The sequence below is a fragment of the Mauremys reevesii genome, linkage group 1, assembly GCF_016161935.1.
Source record: "Mauremys reevesii isolate NIE-2019 linkage group 1, ASM1616193v1, whole genome shotgun sequence".
NCBI lineage: Eukaryota > Metazoa > Chordata > Testudines > Geoemydidae > Mauremys > Mauremys reevesii.
Window position 1 is genome coordinate 291,763,844 of NC_052623.1, and position 16,544 is coordinate 291,780,387.

General features: G+C 42.8%; 1 protein-coding gene across 3 annotated transcripts in view; it reads left to right on the forward strand.

The window, feature by feature from the left end:
• Positions 1-8,648, forward strand: part of NAP1L1 (nucleosome assembly protein 1 like 1) — a 52,337-nt gene extending 43,689 nt beyond the window's left edge. For 2 of the 3 annotated variants that reach the window (XM_039498209.1, XM_039498219.1), the window contains exons 13-15: positions 2,681-2,713; positions 3,210-3,260; positions 7,930-8,648. In XM_039498209.1, coding sequence (XP_039354143.1) covers positions 2,681-2,713; positions 3,210-3,260; positions 7,930-7,965 — 120 coding nt within the window. In that variant the 3' untranslated portion in view covers positions 7,966-8,648. Of the gene's footprint in view, positions 1-2,680; positions 2,714-3,209; positions 3,261-7,132; positions 7,474-7,929 lie in introns of those variants that run through there. The other variant, XM_039498228.1, reaches the window with a different exon arrangement.
• The last annotated feature ends 7,896 nt before the right edge of the window (positions 8,649-16,544 follow it).

The following is a 16,544-nucleotide window of genomic DNA, read 5'->3' on the forward strand; positions in this document are numbered from 1 at the left end:
TTAGGTGTAGACCTTAAAGGTATGGAGGGATATGACATTGACTCTATGCCATCAGGGCATGACTCTTTACACAATGGTGTGAGCTCACCTGTGCTGGATGTAGGGTCAGAAAATGGCCGACTACAGCATATGGCCTGGTGTGCTGGAAGATAGCCCATTTTGTGTTTATGTAGTCTAATGTAGACAGAACTCACTGTGGAATGGAGAGAGGGTACTCAATATCTGTCTGATTAACAGGTGTATAAAAAAAATTACAAAAGACTGTTTTAAAAAAAGAATATCATTGAGATTAAAAACCTAGGGAATACCAGAATTAAAGTTGCTTGGATAAATTTATCTGCAGGACTCCTGGCTTGTTTGTTGTGGAAGGTAAGTAAGTGTAGTGAATGAGGCACGAAGAGAGGATGCTGTCAAGGTTAAGATAATTAAATACTGAACTGGATATTTTGGATTCTGTCTCTGCAGTAGAGCTTCTATATGATGCTAAGCAAATTATTTAAACCAAACTCTTCATGTATGGTCACTAATTGTGTGTACCTCCCTTTCTGGGTGCCCAACATGATATTGTGGGGTCTGATCTGAAAAAGAGTTGAGCACTTCCAGCTAAACTGAAGTCAATAGGAGCTGTTTTGTACATATAAAGAGCTGTATAATTATAAGTACTCTGAAAAATCAGGTCCTAGATCACTCAAATTGGGTACCCAAAATTAGTGTGAATTTATAATCTTAATCTCTCTGTGCCTTGCTTCCAACCTGCAAAATGGGGGATAACTAATACTGCATCAGAGGCGTTATGAAAACAAATTAATATTTGTGAAGCACTTGAATACTATAATGATAAGCACTGTAGAAAAGCTTGTGAGGAAACTATTTATTTATTTTTGTCTTCAAAGCATGGTTTGAATAGTGTAAATGAGGGGCCCACACTGAACAATGAAGAGACCCAAAATTTGAAGTGTTGCCCATTAAGTGAGCATCATCCATTGTATTCACAGAATGGGGCAAAGGTCCTATTTAAAAAATAGTATATGGTTCTATACAAGGGTGTCAGATTAAGGTTGCCCAAGGAACCTTAGTTCTGTCATTTCCTAACCTGAATTCTTGGTTTTGCAATCTTAATGTTCTCAAGTTTTTTAGTGCAGAGCTTCCTAAGCTTTGTTTAAAAAAAAAAAAAAAAAAAAAAATTCCAATCTACTGAGACATGGATCATGAGTAGTGCTGGAACCTTTAGATCCACTACCACTTGTGCTAAGTAAGTTAACTGATAGCAGCAGCAGTAGGTTGTCATCCTCTGTATAGACCATCACTTAGATAAGGATGAGACTCACTTTGCCATTGGGGGTTCATAGATATTTGGTGACACTGGAAGAATGGTGACATTCAATCTTGGGTTTCTTTCCTGACTCTAGAAGGGGATTGCAATCTACTGGGCACAAATTCTTCTATCTATTTACCCTGTCCACCCACTGCTTCATCTCTCTTGCCCAGTCCACCTTGTAAGCTGACTCTCCCTTTCCCCCCACCCTATCCCTGCCTGCCTCCTTGCTGTTCCAGTTCTCCCTCCACAAACCCTAGTCCCGTGTCGAATCCGTGTTCCCCATCCCCTGGCTTGCAATCCCTGTATCACCAGATTGTCTCAATCTTTTTCTCTCTGTCTCAAACTTCTCTCCTCCTCCGATCTTCAGTCCAGCTTTTGTTCCCCTCTGCATTCAAATTAGACTATTTCCTAAGCACCTCTGCTGGGGAGTGGGGGTGAGAGGCCTCCTGCCCTTGTTCCAGTGATTCTCTCACTCCTCCCTTCCCACCAAATTCCAGTGTGGAGCAGCACTTCCAGGGAAAGTTCGGCCTCACTCCTGTAGCCCTGATCTGGAACTTGCTCTGTGGAATTGCACATGTACAGTCTGGTCAGCACTAGAAACTATGAAGCTTGAGCCATGCTCAGTGAAGACAATCTTTGGAAATTCTATTTGTTAAACTCCAAGTCTCGACTGAGTGTGTGCAAGCTTCAATTTTTCACAAACTTATAACTTGATCAAATTTGGGTATATTTTCATGGAGACACAAAAAGGCACATCCCTGGAACACCCCTGCCAAATTTCAAATCCCTGCTCCAGAACTTTGAGAGCTATTCAAAGAAAAGGTCACTATAATTTATTAACATGGACAAAACTGTATCTCCATCTAGCTGCATTCTTTTAAAAAAAATTATCCTGAGGCTGACACTCAACTTGGAAAATTTCAACCCAGGCAATTAGTTTTGCAAAGTGTATAAGCAACTGAAAATGTGGTCTTGTTAGGGGAAGTGTCAGGCATTTGTAATAGGTGTGGCTTTCAGCTCTGCCTTTAATAAAATATATACATATGCGTGCAAAATGAATGTTAAAACTTACTCATAGTTAAGTGTTATCCTTAAAGTAGGAGACAGCTTTCTTTGTTAAAGCTTATTTTAAATTATCTGCTCAAAAATATGGCTTCAGTATTAATGATATTGATCACTGTAACCCAGATCTAGAAAAGTTTTTTTGACAAAGCTGAACTAACGTAAATGCCCCCTTTGAAAAACAATATACTTAATTTTACCATGGAAATTCTTTGGCTTCCACATAACTTACACAAAACTGCTTAACATCTAGGATGATAGTGTTTACAACATTGTACAATGAACTTTTTTCTCTCTTAGTATGATGAAGAAGGTGAGGAGGCAGATGATGAGGTGAGTTACAAAATGGGTTAGATGAGTAAAATGACACTTGAATACTTCATTTTGGAGGAAGTTTTTCATCTTTGATGGAATGGTAGCTGAGCAGTTGGCAAGTTACTTATGTTTCTTGTTTAGTTAATTGTGAGTGACAAACATTCTTCAGTATTTCTCCAATCTATATAAAACATTGATTCAGATGTTTTATAAATGTAAGTCTCAGGTGGTGGTAAAAGCAAATATGCCAGATATTAGTCTGCCCTCAGATTTGTACTAGTGGCACAAGTATATTTAAGAGTAGAGCTTTATCCTAAATGCAGTGTAGAAATTTACTCTAAAAGCTGAGTATGGGTAAACACTAAGATATCTCATTCAAGTTCTTTTCATTTCTGCATGATAACTTATTAAAAAAAAAACTTATAAACATCAGAAGAACATTTAACCTGTTACTGCACTGTATGTATTTAATCTGAACAAGAGCAATTTCTAATTGATACTTTCTATCTTTCAGGAAGGGGAGGAAGAAGCAGATGAAGAAAATGATCCAGATTATGACCCGAAGGTGAGTAGTACTAATTAATGTATTTAATTAAAGTTACACAATTAAATCGTTGCTTTAAATTAATCTGCAATATACAATTCATAATTCCTGTAACAAACATGCTTTGACAAAACTGCTCTCTCAGATGGTTTTAATACGCCACTTTTTACCTTCTAAGATTTGCTGAGTAACATTGTCACTCTAATTTTTGTTTTAATAACACTTTTTTAAATATGTGGCCGTGGATCTTTTTTTAAAGAAGTTAGAAGTAGTATTAGAAAACGAGTGTTTAAAAATATACATAAGCAACCCTTTTTTCAGCAAGTAAAAGCTTTCCTATTCATAAGTTAAAAAAATACAACTTATCTTAAATGAGGGCTGTTAAAATCTTCGATTTAGTTGGGTGAGTTTGTCACGTATATATTTATTTATTTTTGCTATTATCTGTGACTTAAAGTGTAGCCTGCATTTGGTTGCACTATCAATGAGAACATATCCTTTCACTTGGGTGAAATTTCTTGAGTGGGGCTGATGCTGTATTTTAAGACTTAAGAGTAAGGAGAGGATTTGGGCTGTCTTCCCTGGAGATGATCATCCTCCTGTACTGAGCAGAACCTACAACAGTGCTCTAAAGAAAACTAGGTGTAGCTTTCCTGCTAACATGCAGTTGAATGTAAATACTCCCTTTGGCAGGGAATATATTGCTTGGCTAAGAGCCCATCTCATTCCAGTCTTCCCCTGTATGTCCTCACCCAAACAAGGGGAACAATACAGATATTTACTACCTAGAGAGCAGAGACTTCAGGATGACAAGAGGACAATATGGATGTGCAGCAGGGATTGTTAATCCTCTGTTTTGCATACTCCCAAATTTATGTGAATTCTCATAGCTTAGTTTGGGAAGTACCAGACATCTGAAAATTCATCCTCTTGCTCTACATCACCCCCTTTATTCTAGATGAGCCACTGGGATTTTTGAACCCTAGTTGTCATAGTAGGTAGCATTTATCCAGCTACTTCTGGGGCTGTAAGCAGTGATCAAGAAGCCAAGCCACGTCATTAGTAATTTTGAGTGGGAACCAAACCAAACTCAAATATACATGACATTGGAAACATCATTGTTACTCAGGTGACAGTGGGTAGTTGGTTATATCCGTTACATGATGCCTGCTCAGGCTAGTTGCAAAAGAAATATTGCAGAAAAGGAAAATACGCATCAGATAAAGGCAACTGTATCATTTTGGGGAGAACATGATATGTTATAAAAATGCAAGATTATAATGGGAAATATCCATTATCATTTTTGGACCAGTGCTATTATAGTCACCCACAATATGGTAATATCTACTCTGATCTGCAAAAGCTACATGATGGGGAATGGGATACTCTGTGAAATGGGCAGGTACTAGGGATGCTCTCATTGCAGATACACAGAAGCAGAAACCTATAGATAATTCTCTGCTTTTCCCTCCCTGTCTGCTAGAAATCTCTAAACAATGTGCAGACAGTATCAGCCAATTTTGCAAGTCGAGTTGTTAAAGGATAATGCCAGCCCACGTTGTAGAAGAATTTTAAAGAGTGCGCTAGCTTCAGTGGGCATAGGTGAATGGCTCTACGTAACACATTGAAAGATCAGCAGGCCATATGGATACATCAAACTTGCTTCTCAACAGTGCTGGCAGGGCTTAGATCAAACCAATAATATATCAAATAAGGTCAAACAAAACTGTTTAGCATTTGTCCTATTGCATCCAACCACCTGCATTCCACTGTATCTTTCACTGCCCACGGGGCGGGGGGGAAATTAGTTGTTATGGAGAGCAAAGTAATGCGCACAATGCCCTTCCTGCTGAACTGCTTTAATCTACCTGGACATAAATATCAACAAATTGATTATTTGCAAACTGAGACAAGTAGGGCTCATGCACCTGCTGTGGGATGTGCTAATTGGCCAACTCTTTGGCCTTGTATGTTGGTCAGATATTGCTGCTTGCTAGATTTCAAATTCTGTTTGAGGTAACTGAGGGATGCAGCAGTTTCGTTGCTTAGCCTAGCACGGGGCACAGAGGAGGGAGCGGTGTCCAAATGGATTCGCAAGTGCCCCTTGTATACAGTCCTGTGCAGGTCCAGCCTCAGTATCCTTATCTGTATATGTAAGTGATCTATTATCACGTTTCTGCAGACCACACTTGACTGAATCTTCTCCCTTTTATGCCACTCAGCATGGCAAGATGGCAGTTGCTACTGTTGCAGCGTCAAGAAATAGAACAGAAACAGGGCAAGGGTCCGGGCTTATGATTTAGGACTATAGGGATGACTGACTGGGTGGGGGAGGGAAATGAGGGGAGAAAGATGTTGTCATCAAGGTGGTAACACTATTAGGAGGTAGGACTGAGCACCACTGTTCCCCAGAAGTAGCTGCTGTAGAGCCACATTCTTTTTTAAAAGTGTGGGAGGAGAAGGTGGGAAGCTAGAAGGCCCTTAAAAATGGGGTGCAAGGGGCAAGATCTGTACTAAGCAAAACAGAAGGTTGTACATGACCTGGCAGTGAAGAAGGAATCAAGTCGATAAGATGAAGAGCAAGTACATGTTAAAACACACCTACAGGCCATTCCCATGTGCACCATTAGGGGAATTCTTCAGCTGCACACAGTGAGAAGCCAGGGAACAATTATTTACCTTTGTACACCTCCCATGCACCTGGAGTGTCACTAAGGGTGTTTTGCCTCTGCTTCACACCAAAATGCACAACAGTCACTATGACTGCTTTACCACTTCCCACTGAGCAATCGCACAATCCTGCATGTCGTCATTCACCAACCCTTCTGTGTGTCGATGTAACACTAAATGTTGTCATTAAAGCCAATTGCTGGGCTGACTGTAGAGGGCTAAGTGTTTTATTTCAGATTTGCTTCTGTCATGGTTTCACAGATCATCTATTTACTCATGTTTGGCTGTCTGAGCAGTGTAGGGCCAATATAACCTTGCAAGAAGATGCTCTAAGCATTTACTTCCGTTTATGTTTAAGTAGATGATTAGAACGGATGCTGGAAACTCAAACATTGTCAAGTAGCTGGTAGGCCGACAATGGAGCAATTTACAATCTCCACTAGTTCAATGGTTTTCAATCTGTGGTCTCTGTACCCCTGCAGGTCCACAGACTAAGGGGACTGCAAAAATAAAATTTCAGATGCCGGAAAAGGCATACTTTTGACCAGAAAAACAGAATGCGAATATCCCCACCTTACAGGTCAAAACCCAGAAGTGTTGTCATTACTATAGAAGCCCACAGTTTAGGGCCCTCTCTCACACTGTGGCCAGTGCCATGCCAAAGATGTGCAGCATTTATAGTTGAATTCTGTTCAGTCAGTTTTCAGTCTAAGACTTCAGGGTCTGCGGACCACAGGGTGAATTTCCAAAGGGGACCGCAAGTGAAAAAAGATTGCAAACCACTGCCCTAGATACTGTGCTTAGTATATTCTTGTACATTTACTGGGATGGGTATGAAACCACCCTCTGCCAGTTCTTCCATTACCACAATTGACTGAGACTGGTCCTTGATTGAGACGGTTACTATAATGAAAGTACTGTCACTGTTAGGTAGGCTGAATCTGAGTGTGCCATATAATACAATATACATCTTACTACTCACCCTACCATATTGTTTGTAATTTTCTTTAGTAATCTCTCACTTCCCACTAGCAAATTAGCAGTCAGCCTGTTTTTGATGTCTAGGGGCCAGGTTCTGCTGGCTCATCCAGGTAGGCCATCACAGTCTAGTGCCATCACCCCACGGGTGGCTCATTCAATCACTTACATGCGAAGGGTATTCAACATGTCATCTCAGTGACCGTTATCCATTTTCAGGATGTTGTGCTTTTGTTAATATGCAGGTCAGGAACCAGGCTTTCAAAGTATGACTTGTCTCCTGAGGGATGACATTAGAGCAAGTAAGCTCCCCACTACTGGTATTAATGTGAATTTTTGTCCTTTTATCAGGAAGATTTAGCTTCCCTGTTAGCCCAGATGACACACAATGGCTCTACTGTTGAACAGTGCAGATGGGAATTGGTTTGCATATACATCAGTCATGACAGGTGCTGGGAAATATGGCCATAAAAGCCATAAATGCCATGGAATAGGTGTTATTTCTGTAGGCTTTATACCTTGGGAGCTTTGATGGGGACTTAAGTGTTACCCTCACCAGGTTACCTCTCATGTCAGTATACAGATACATGATGACCTGTGCAGTGAGCCTGTATGTTTGGGCTGTCTGTGCTCACGGGGTCAAGGAAAGTCCTTGGCTAAGACTCCTGGAGTATATGGGCACCTCTTCCATTTCTGTGCCAGGCCAGTTTTTTTCCCATTCTCTTTCCCTCAATTTTTTCAAGATAGACCACCCTACTGTAGTTAGAAGTGCTGTGTTGCTGCCAATGGCTAGTGCAGCCCCCACCCAAAGGCAAAACTGAGGCATCCTCTTGAATTTGGCAATTCAAAGATATCCTTAACTTACTTAGTGCACAGAGATTTGAATACAATGTGGTGTAGTATTATGCACAGTGTGGATAAGGGAGAGAAGATGCAAGGTTCTTAAACTAGAAAACACTTGCTTGACAGCTTTAAGTGGCTTAGAAAAATAACTTGATGTGACATCTGTACACTGACTTTTTTTTTTTTAATTCCTCAACAGAAGGATCAGAACCCAGCAGAATGCAAGCAGCAGTGAAGCAGTGTGTATGTGGCCTTGAGGATTACCTGCACTGTAATAGCCTAAACACAACTATTAGTTACTTACAGCCTTATGTTTTGTATCTTCTTGGTAGAATTAAGTAAACAATTTGTTAAAATAAAATAAAACACATAAGTACCAGTTTAAAATGTAGGTTCATTCTACCTAGCATTTTAATAGTATAATTTTCTGCCAATATGTAGAATGCAGTAAATCCCCTAAAGCATGAATGTTAATTCATTGCAACATAGTTTGGTTCTTGTGAAGTCTTTCGTCATGTAGCTATTAGACTGCAGCTGTGAAGATTATCAGAACTGTTAACTGAGACCAATATTTGTTTAGAGAAAATCCTCTCCTGAAGAACCAACCAAAGTATTTTCAGCCCAGTAGTTTGAATGGGTTTGTCTGCTTGCACTAGCTGTGCCTTCATTTCCTTGTTAGAGAAATGGCAGTGACTTGTACTAACTAGGAGATGATGCATTTCTGGATTTGACTACTTCAGACGACTAGTATAATTCATTTAACTTCCAACAAGACCACATTAAATGTTCATAACTGTCTGCTTGTTTATGCTATGGGTTTTGTATTTTATGTGACAGTGATCTACAAAAGAAACCCAGTAATCATATTAAGGTTATTGTTTACCACTGGGGTGTGAATAAAACCTAGTATTTTCAGAAGTTAGTCTTCTTTTATTATGCTGTGTAAACTGTTAACATCTTACATGCTGCAGCTGATTTTTTTTACTAGACAGTCATTTTTGAGAACTTTTTATATAAGCAAACTGTTTAACACTCAGTGACGTAAAACATCAACTCAACTGCACTATTCTCCTTCCTGGACAGTTTTATCTAGGCTTTTCATTGTCAATATAATGGGGATAATAAGGTCATGTTGCCACATGTGAATTTGAGCTACATATTTCTTTGACTACAGTCAGCATATGTCATTTGGGAAAACAAATTCAGTTTCTGCTGCAGTTCTGTATTTTTAGGCAAATCTGGAACCATGGAATAAAGATGTACAAAACTCTTTTCATAATGCCTTAGTGAACTTCAGAGGTCACCACTTGATCAAATGAACTCTGGCTTATATTTTAAATTGCAGTGTAGACCTAAAGTATAGATTCCCCTAAATACCACCTGGCTAGAGGAAACAGTAACCCTTTTAATGAGTCAGTATAGACAGTTCTCCAAAGTGGGAAGCTCTATTGTTTATCTTCAAACTATGAATCTGGGAAGATGAGATTCAGGCCTTCTGAGTGCAAACTGCTAGTTCAGTTTGGGAACAATATCTCTGTATAAGAGGAATAGACTCACCATTGACAAATATGGAGACTGCTAACAGGAAGTGCAGCAGCAGCTTAAGACCTGTGTGGTAGAAGGAATACTTTTTTAAAGGCAATGACCTCAGGATGAGAGCGCCGAATTCCTTGAATAGCTATTCTCACTTCTTTATCTCTTCTCCCCCCACCCCCCATCTCACCATCACCCCACCCCACACACAGTAAACCACCCTGTTTATTGACTTTGTATCGGTCTGGAAGAGATTGGGATGCAAAGAGCTCTACCTTGACTCTGTTTGTTTTAATAGAATTGGCCGTTCCATTTTGCAGTCCTTACTGCATCAATTTTGGTCATTTATGCTTAATTTAGTTCTTGTCTGTCTTTATGTATTCCACTCAAAAGTAAATCTTTCCTTTTTCTGTTATCACCGTTCATGCTCTAGAAACTACATTTTTTTTAATATGGAACACAAGCTTTAAAGCTACTTATTCATAAAACTGGGCTGCTAAAATGTAACACTGAAAAGTCAGTGGAATTGAATGTTTGTACAACCATTGCCTTTTCTTTACAATCTTTACGAACTCCAGGCTGGTTGTGGCTTTCTGAAACATTGTTTTCCTTCCACACCCTGTTTCTAATATGACATAGCCGCTTTCATTTGACGCTCTCAAAGTACTTTACTGACACTAATTTCATATTGCCTCTATGTTGTGAGTAAAGATACAGGTATCACTACCCTGCCCCTGACAGACAGCAGACTATGGGACTTGGCATCAGTCTGGCTTGTAGCATGTAAGGCTCTATAACAACCTAGGACAGGGGCAGTCAAATATTTTTTTGTCAGAGTCCAAATTACTTGGTCAAGGTCCAGACTTTGTGTGTGTGTGTGTGGGGGGGGGGAACTAAGCAAATAAAGTTTTTTGTTTGTTTGTTTGTTTTTTAAGTAGATTCAAAGGTGTGGGGTGGTTATTTGGCCTGCAGTCTGCCTATTGACTACCCCTGGCCTAAGTCCATAAGGACAATTCTCATTGAAATTGAGGGCACTATGTTCAGTAAACCTTCGGTGTGGATTGTAGTAGTTGTGACATTCTTTCCACACTCTCCACTTTTACCAGGTCATTAGTTAATACACGTCTACCTTGATACAACTCTGTCCTCAGGAGCCAAAAAATCTTACTGCGTTATAGGTGAAACTGTATTATATTGAACTTGTTTTGATCCACCAGAGTTTGTGTTATATCGGGGTAGAGGTGTACTTGGGGTTAATATTAGGTGGGCAGTTTACCTTGGTATTTAAGATGTTTCAACTATAGAAAATATTTTTGTGGAAGGCCATGGGGGGGAGAGTGGGGAGAAAGGTATTTGACCCTTATGTCTGGTCAACACCTAAAACTGAGGTCAATCTAGCTGTGTTGCTCAGGGCTGTGAAAAATTCACATCCCTGAGAGGTAGTTAAAGCACCCTAAGCCCTGGTATAGATACAGATACATTGATGGAAGCAGCCTTCCCTTGACCACCTACTTACCATCTCTTGAGGGGATGGATTGACCAGAGAGAAACTGCTTCTGCCACTGCAGCAAGTGTGTATACTACAGTGGTGTAGCTGCGGCTGTGCTGCTGTAGTGTATGTAGGATAGACCTGCCCCTACTCTAGGACAATGGTTCTCAACCTTCTGAGCTCAGGACCCATTTGTAAATGTTTTTGGCCTGTTCTGACCCGTAAATAGTCTGTGGGTGGAGGCCCTGGGGTGGCTTCGATTGCATCCTGGCCCTTGGTTCCTGCCTGGCACTCACCCCACAGTGGCAGCTCTGGTGCTGTGGAGCTGGCTGGGCTTGACTCTTGGCTCTGGATGTTGCAACTCTGGGTTTGCAGTGCCACTCATGTTTGTTTGGCCCTGTCCCCTGATGCCCAAATTTGTGAGAATGGAGTTGCAACCCCCATGAGCCAGGGTACAGTGCCGCTCAAATTTGGCCTACCTGGATTCCTGTCACTGTGACAGCTGGGCTGAGTGGTGCTGGGACTATTTGTATTAACGCCAGTTTATCAGTAAATTAATCTTAGGGCTGGTCTACACTGGGGGGGGAAGGGATTGATCTAAGATACGCAACTTCAGCTATGTGAATAGCATAGCTGAAGTTGAAGTATCTCAGATTGATTTACCTTGACTTACCAGTTGTCTTTTATTAATCTTCCGCCCCACTCACCTATTGTACCTTGCATACAAAATAGAGATGTAATTTTAAAACTTTAAAAGTAACTGATTATATCTAGTTCATTTTGTATCAGGGACTGGTTCTCATTTACCACCTCAGTCTTGACCTAATTTGGAAACTAATCAAACATGCATTTCAGTATAGCCAAATGTAATGTCATACCTTTATGACCAAAAAAAAGTATGTTACTCTTAAAGAATAGGGCAGTATCCTGGAAATTAATTCCTCTGAAAAGGAGTTAGGAAGATAATTAATTTTTCTTCAAGTGCTGGTCCCTATGTGTATTCCACATTTGGGTATACATGCACCTAGACCAGAACATCTTGCAAGTAGTATCCGTTGGTCCATGCCTGCGCCTTGGATCTCCTGGTGCTCTGTAATTTCTGTGGATAGCTCTCCCAGTGTGCAACTCGTCACCTGCCACTTGGAGTTCTGGGAATGGATCTCAGTGTATCATGGGTGCAGGCTTAGCTTCCCATGATGCACTTTTCTCTTTCCTATTATTCCATAGGCTTCCGATTACATTTTGAGCTGTTTTTCAACAGCCCCCATAAAAGGTGTGCCCACCATCTGTCTGAAACCATGAATCCTGCACTGCTCCCCAGACTTGAGATGGATGTTATCAACACAGTGCACCTGATCCTGTAGTATTTCATGAGCTGTAAATCTGGTAATGAAACCATGGTGTCTGCCCTGCTATGTGCCATGGAAAGAAACAACTCGAGATTGATGTTGGCATTCACAGATCAGCCACACATGGACCATCACTACTGGGCATGGGAAACAAGCACTGAGTGGTGGGATTGCATAGTGATGCAGGTATGGGATGACAAGTAGTGGCTATAGAACTTCTGGATGTGCAAAGCCACCTTTCTGAACTGTGGGGATCTCACCCCGCCCTGCAGCGCAAGGACCCCAAAATGAGAGCTGCCTTTGCAGCGGAAAAGTAAGTAAGTGGCAATCACTCTGTGGAAGCTGGCAACTCTAGACTGTTACCGGTAAGTTGTGAATCAGTTTGGCTCTCAACTGTGTATGTCCTGCTGTTATGAAACACATCTGTAGGGATGGAGTGCAAGGGTTAGTGTGACAGGCCAGGAACGTGTGAGGAATGAGTGGAAGGAGTTTGGGGAGAGCATGGAAGGCAGTTGTGGGCTGCAGGAGGGGGTAAGCATGGATGTGTTCCACCTGCAGCGCAGTCAGGGACCTCAACATCTCTGGTCCTCCATCAGCTTTATCATCTGCTGCTGCCTCTGTATTGTCTGCTCCCACTCCTGTCTCCTCTCCTGGCTATCCATTCTGAGTTTTTGGTTTTTTTGTTCTCTGTCCGTTCTCTCTGCTTGTTAGCAGCAGCATCAGGTGACTGCAGCACTTCCCTAAACGTTTCCTCCTTATGCCTCCTGGTCTGTCTCCTTATCTGATAGAGATGCTCTGCTGGTGTGTAGGTGACCCTCAAGGGCACATCTGCAGAAGCTAAAGAAACAATAAATAGGCAGTATTGTGAGTGTACTCACAGCTATGAATCATAAGTTACATAAGCCTCTTTCTCAATTGGCAAGTACACAGCACGGTGAGAGCCCTAAGCATGGTGTGTTTGGCCCAGAGGGTAAGGGCAAGATAGAACAAAAGGTTCAGTGGCTTCCAAAGGGGATAACTACAAGTACCTAGGGACACTATTCTGAATACTGGCACTGTTTTCCACAAGCAAGGGTGATCAAAGCTGATATCTCACTCCTGAGGGTAACCAAGGAGGCAAGAGTGCATCTGCATGTGTGCAGCTTCAGACTGGGTCTGTATGCTGCTCACCTGTGCGCTGCTCTGGTGCCTGCAGACAGTACTAGTGTTAATTTCTATCCCTTATCCCTCTTCTATCCTGTTTTTTTTTTTAAAGAGTGCTCTACCTCCTGTCACTGCAGTATCAAAGCAAAATGAGTACTTATCAGAGCTCCCTTCTCCTGCATCAGGCATACCAGAGCTGGAGTGCTGGGACTGGCTAGACCCCTCCAGAGTCAAAAAGAGGTCCTGGCTTGCCACATCACTGGATGATCCTGTTGCATGTTCCACTCTCCTCAAACTCTACTTCATTGTCCACCACTTCGTCCTTGGGGTTCACTCTGCTGGCTGCTGCCTCCAGTCCCCCCCACAGGGCTCTTGGTGGTGGAGGTGAGGTCACTGCCGAGAATGGCATGCAGCTCTTCATAAGAGCGGCATGGCTTCGGCAATGCACCAGAGTGTCAATTGGCTTCCCTTGCTTTCTGGTAGGCCTGATTCAGCTCCTTGATCTTAGCATGGCACTGCTGTGTGTCCCTTTTGTGCCCCTTCTCCTCCATGCCACAAGCAATCTGCCCACGTAGGTATCAAAGTTCTTATGGCTGGAGCTGAGCTATGATTGCACAGCTCCTCTCCCCACAGACTCAGCAGATCCAACAACCCTGATGTACTCCAGATGAAAGCACGTTTGCTGTGGGGAGCTGGCGTTGTCAGCTGGGAAGATGCTCTGTGAACTCTCCACCTCCAGCAAACAGGAATTTCAAAAATTCCCAGGGCTTTAAAGGGGGAAGGATGCATGCCTGTGTACCTGGCTGCAGGGCAGTGGAGTTCAAACTGGTCACAGAGCAGTCACCATGAGCATTCTGGGACCCTTCCTTGAGGCCTCTTAAGGCAACATAAGCAAGCACAGTGTGTATGCTGACGCTGTGTGTCTCTAACTTTGTCGCAAAAAGCTCTACGCTCTCATTGAGGTGGTTTTATTATGTTGGCATAGCAGGAGGGTTAAATCGGCCAGAGGAGTATTGCAGTGTGCACACCTCCACTGTTTTGTCAACAAAAGCTACCTTTCGTTGACAACTGTGTAGCGCAGATATGGCGTTTGACTATGCACACATTACAGCTTAAGTGGTACAAGTTATGTTGCTCAAGGGTGTGAATAATAAGCCACCTCCTTGAGTGACATAAGTTACACTGACCTAAGTGCCGGTGTGGACAGTGCTATGTCGGCGGGAGAGCTGCTCCTGCTGACATAATTACTGGTGCTCATGGGGGCTGGTGTAATTCAAGTTTACGGGAGAGCTCTCACCCATTGGTTTAGAGCACCACCTGCACTAGCACCGCTACAGCTGTGCCACTGTAAGCTCTGTAGTGTAGCCATGGCCTAAGGCTGGTTCCAGGAGATTGGGTCCCTTCCAAGTCAGGTGCGTTTCTGCATACAGGTCCCAAGAACTTAGGTCTGCCCAAGCCGCCTGACCATGAAGCAAGAGCATGCAGGAACAAAGCAACAACCATGCCATCTCCAGTATAGACATCAGTGCTGATCATGACCCAGCAAGCCAAAGAACCAACCTCTGCTGGTACCAATCAAGAGCTCCCGATGGGGACACATCTTGTCCCTGTCCCCTAAGGCTCTGCCAACCACTAAGTCTGTTGTGGCAGTGGATCCAGTGAAACTAACAACCAAAACCCCTCATACACTGGAATGGTCTGAGACATATACTATCCCAGAGGATATCTTCGCCCTACTGGACATACAAATTCCTCTACTTTTGGACCCAATTGTTTTTATCAATGTTTTGATCCCAGATGAGGATGCTACCTTGAAGAGAAGGAGTTACTCCTCTCGTCTGTCTAAGATGGAGTGTCCTCCCACTGACACCAGCAGTACCGCTGATGTAACCAAATCCGGCCACCTTGTCAGCTGAAGCTTGTGTCCAGGACAAACCATCTCCCCAACCCAGGAAGGTTTGGCCAGCTAGGGCCTTGAGTTTCTTGGACCCATCCTCTGCTCAAGCACGGTTACCCTCCAAGAGATTGCTGGCAATGCCTTGAGCTCCCCTGACTACCTTACGATCCTTCATACTGTGGCCCGATTGAGATTCATGGGGTCCTATGCAAGACACCCCAGATTAGTGTGCTTTACCAGAAAGTCGTGTCCTTCTCCTAGACAACAACCCACTCTGCAAGAGTACATACAGGAGGAAACTGACTAACTGTATCCGCCAGTACAGACATGGATATCATCTTCCTTACCCAATGAGGCAATTGCTCTATCTTCACCATTGCCACCTGATGACCATAGGCAGTGTCAAGAACTATTGCAAAGGGTGGTGGCAGAACTTCAGATTCCATTAGAAGAAGTTCAAGATATACAACACAAACTCTTGGATATGCTGAAGTCCACTGGACACAGTTGGGTAGCTCTCCTGGTGAATTAGGCCATTATGAAACCAGCTAGAGTGGAATAGCATATCTCAGCAATGTGTACCCTATCCTAAAAGGGTTGAGAAAGGGGCAGAATTCTTGTTCACTTAACCTGCCCCCAGCTCCTTAGTATGAGCAGCCATGGAAAGATCTGAGTGGCAGCACCCTAAAACCACCCCATGGACAAGGGAGCTAAATATATGGACCTTCTGGGGAGGAAGGTATTTATATTCACCAGCCTCCAGTTCAGAATCTCTTAACTACCCGCCCCTGTTATCGAAGAATGATTTTATGAACTACTCGAAGTTCCTGGTGTTCAAAGATGAACTCTCCCAGGAAGACAAGGCCCCAGTTCTACGCCCTTGTTGTGGAAGGTAAACTCATGGTTTAAAAACCTCATTTCAAGTTGCAGTGGATGCAGCTAATACTGCATAATGAGATTATATAGCCACTGCCATAGTAAAACAGCAAGAGTAGTCTTCAAGGTTCCTCACAGAGGTTCAGAACACCACTAAGGACTTTAGTTTAATTGAAGCATATCTCTTTATTGAGGAAACAGAAGTCTTTGCACTTGTTAAAAGACTCCAGGACAACCCTCCGCTCCTTGGGCATTTATACCCTTGCCCCTAAGAGGAAGCATCATAAACAGGTATGAAAGGCAAGGCCTCTTCCACAGTCTTTCTACCACCAATCATAGGTGCCGACTCTGTGGGTGCTCCGGAGCTGGAGCACCCCTGGGGAAAAATTAGTGGGCGCTTTGCACCCACCGGCAGCCACTTCCCACCCCTTCTCCTCCACCTCTGCCTCTTCCCCCAAGTGTGCTGTGTCCCTGCTCCTCCGCCTACCTCCCAGCACTTGCCGCCACCAAACAGCTGTAGCAATCTC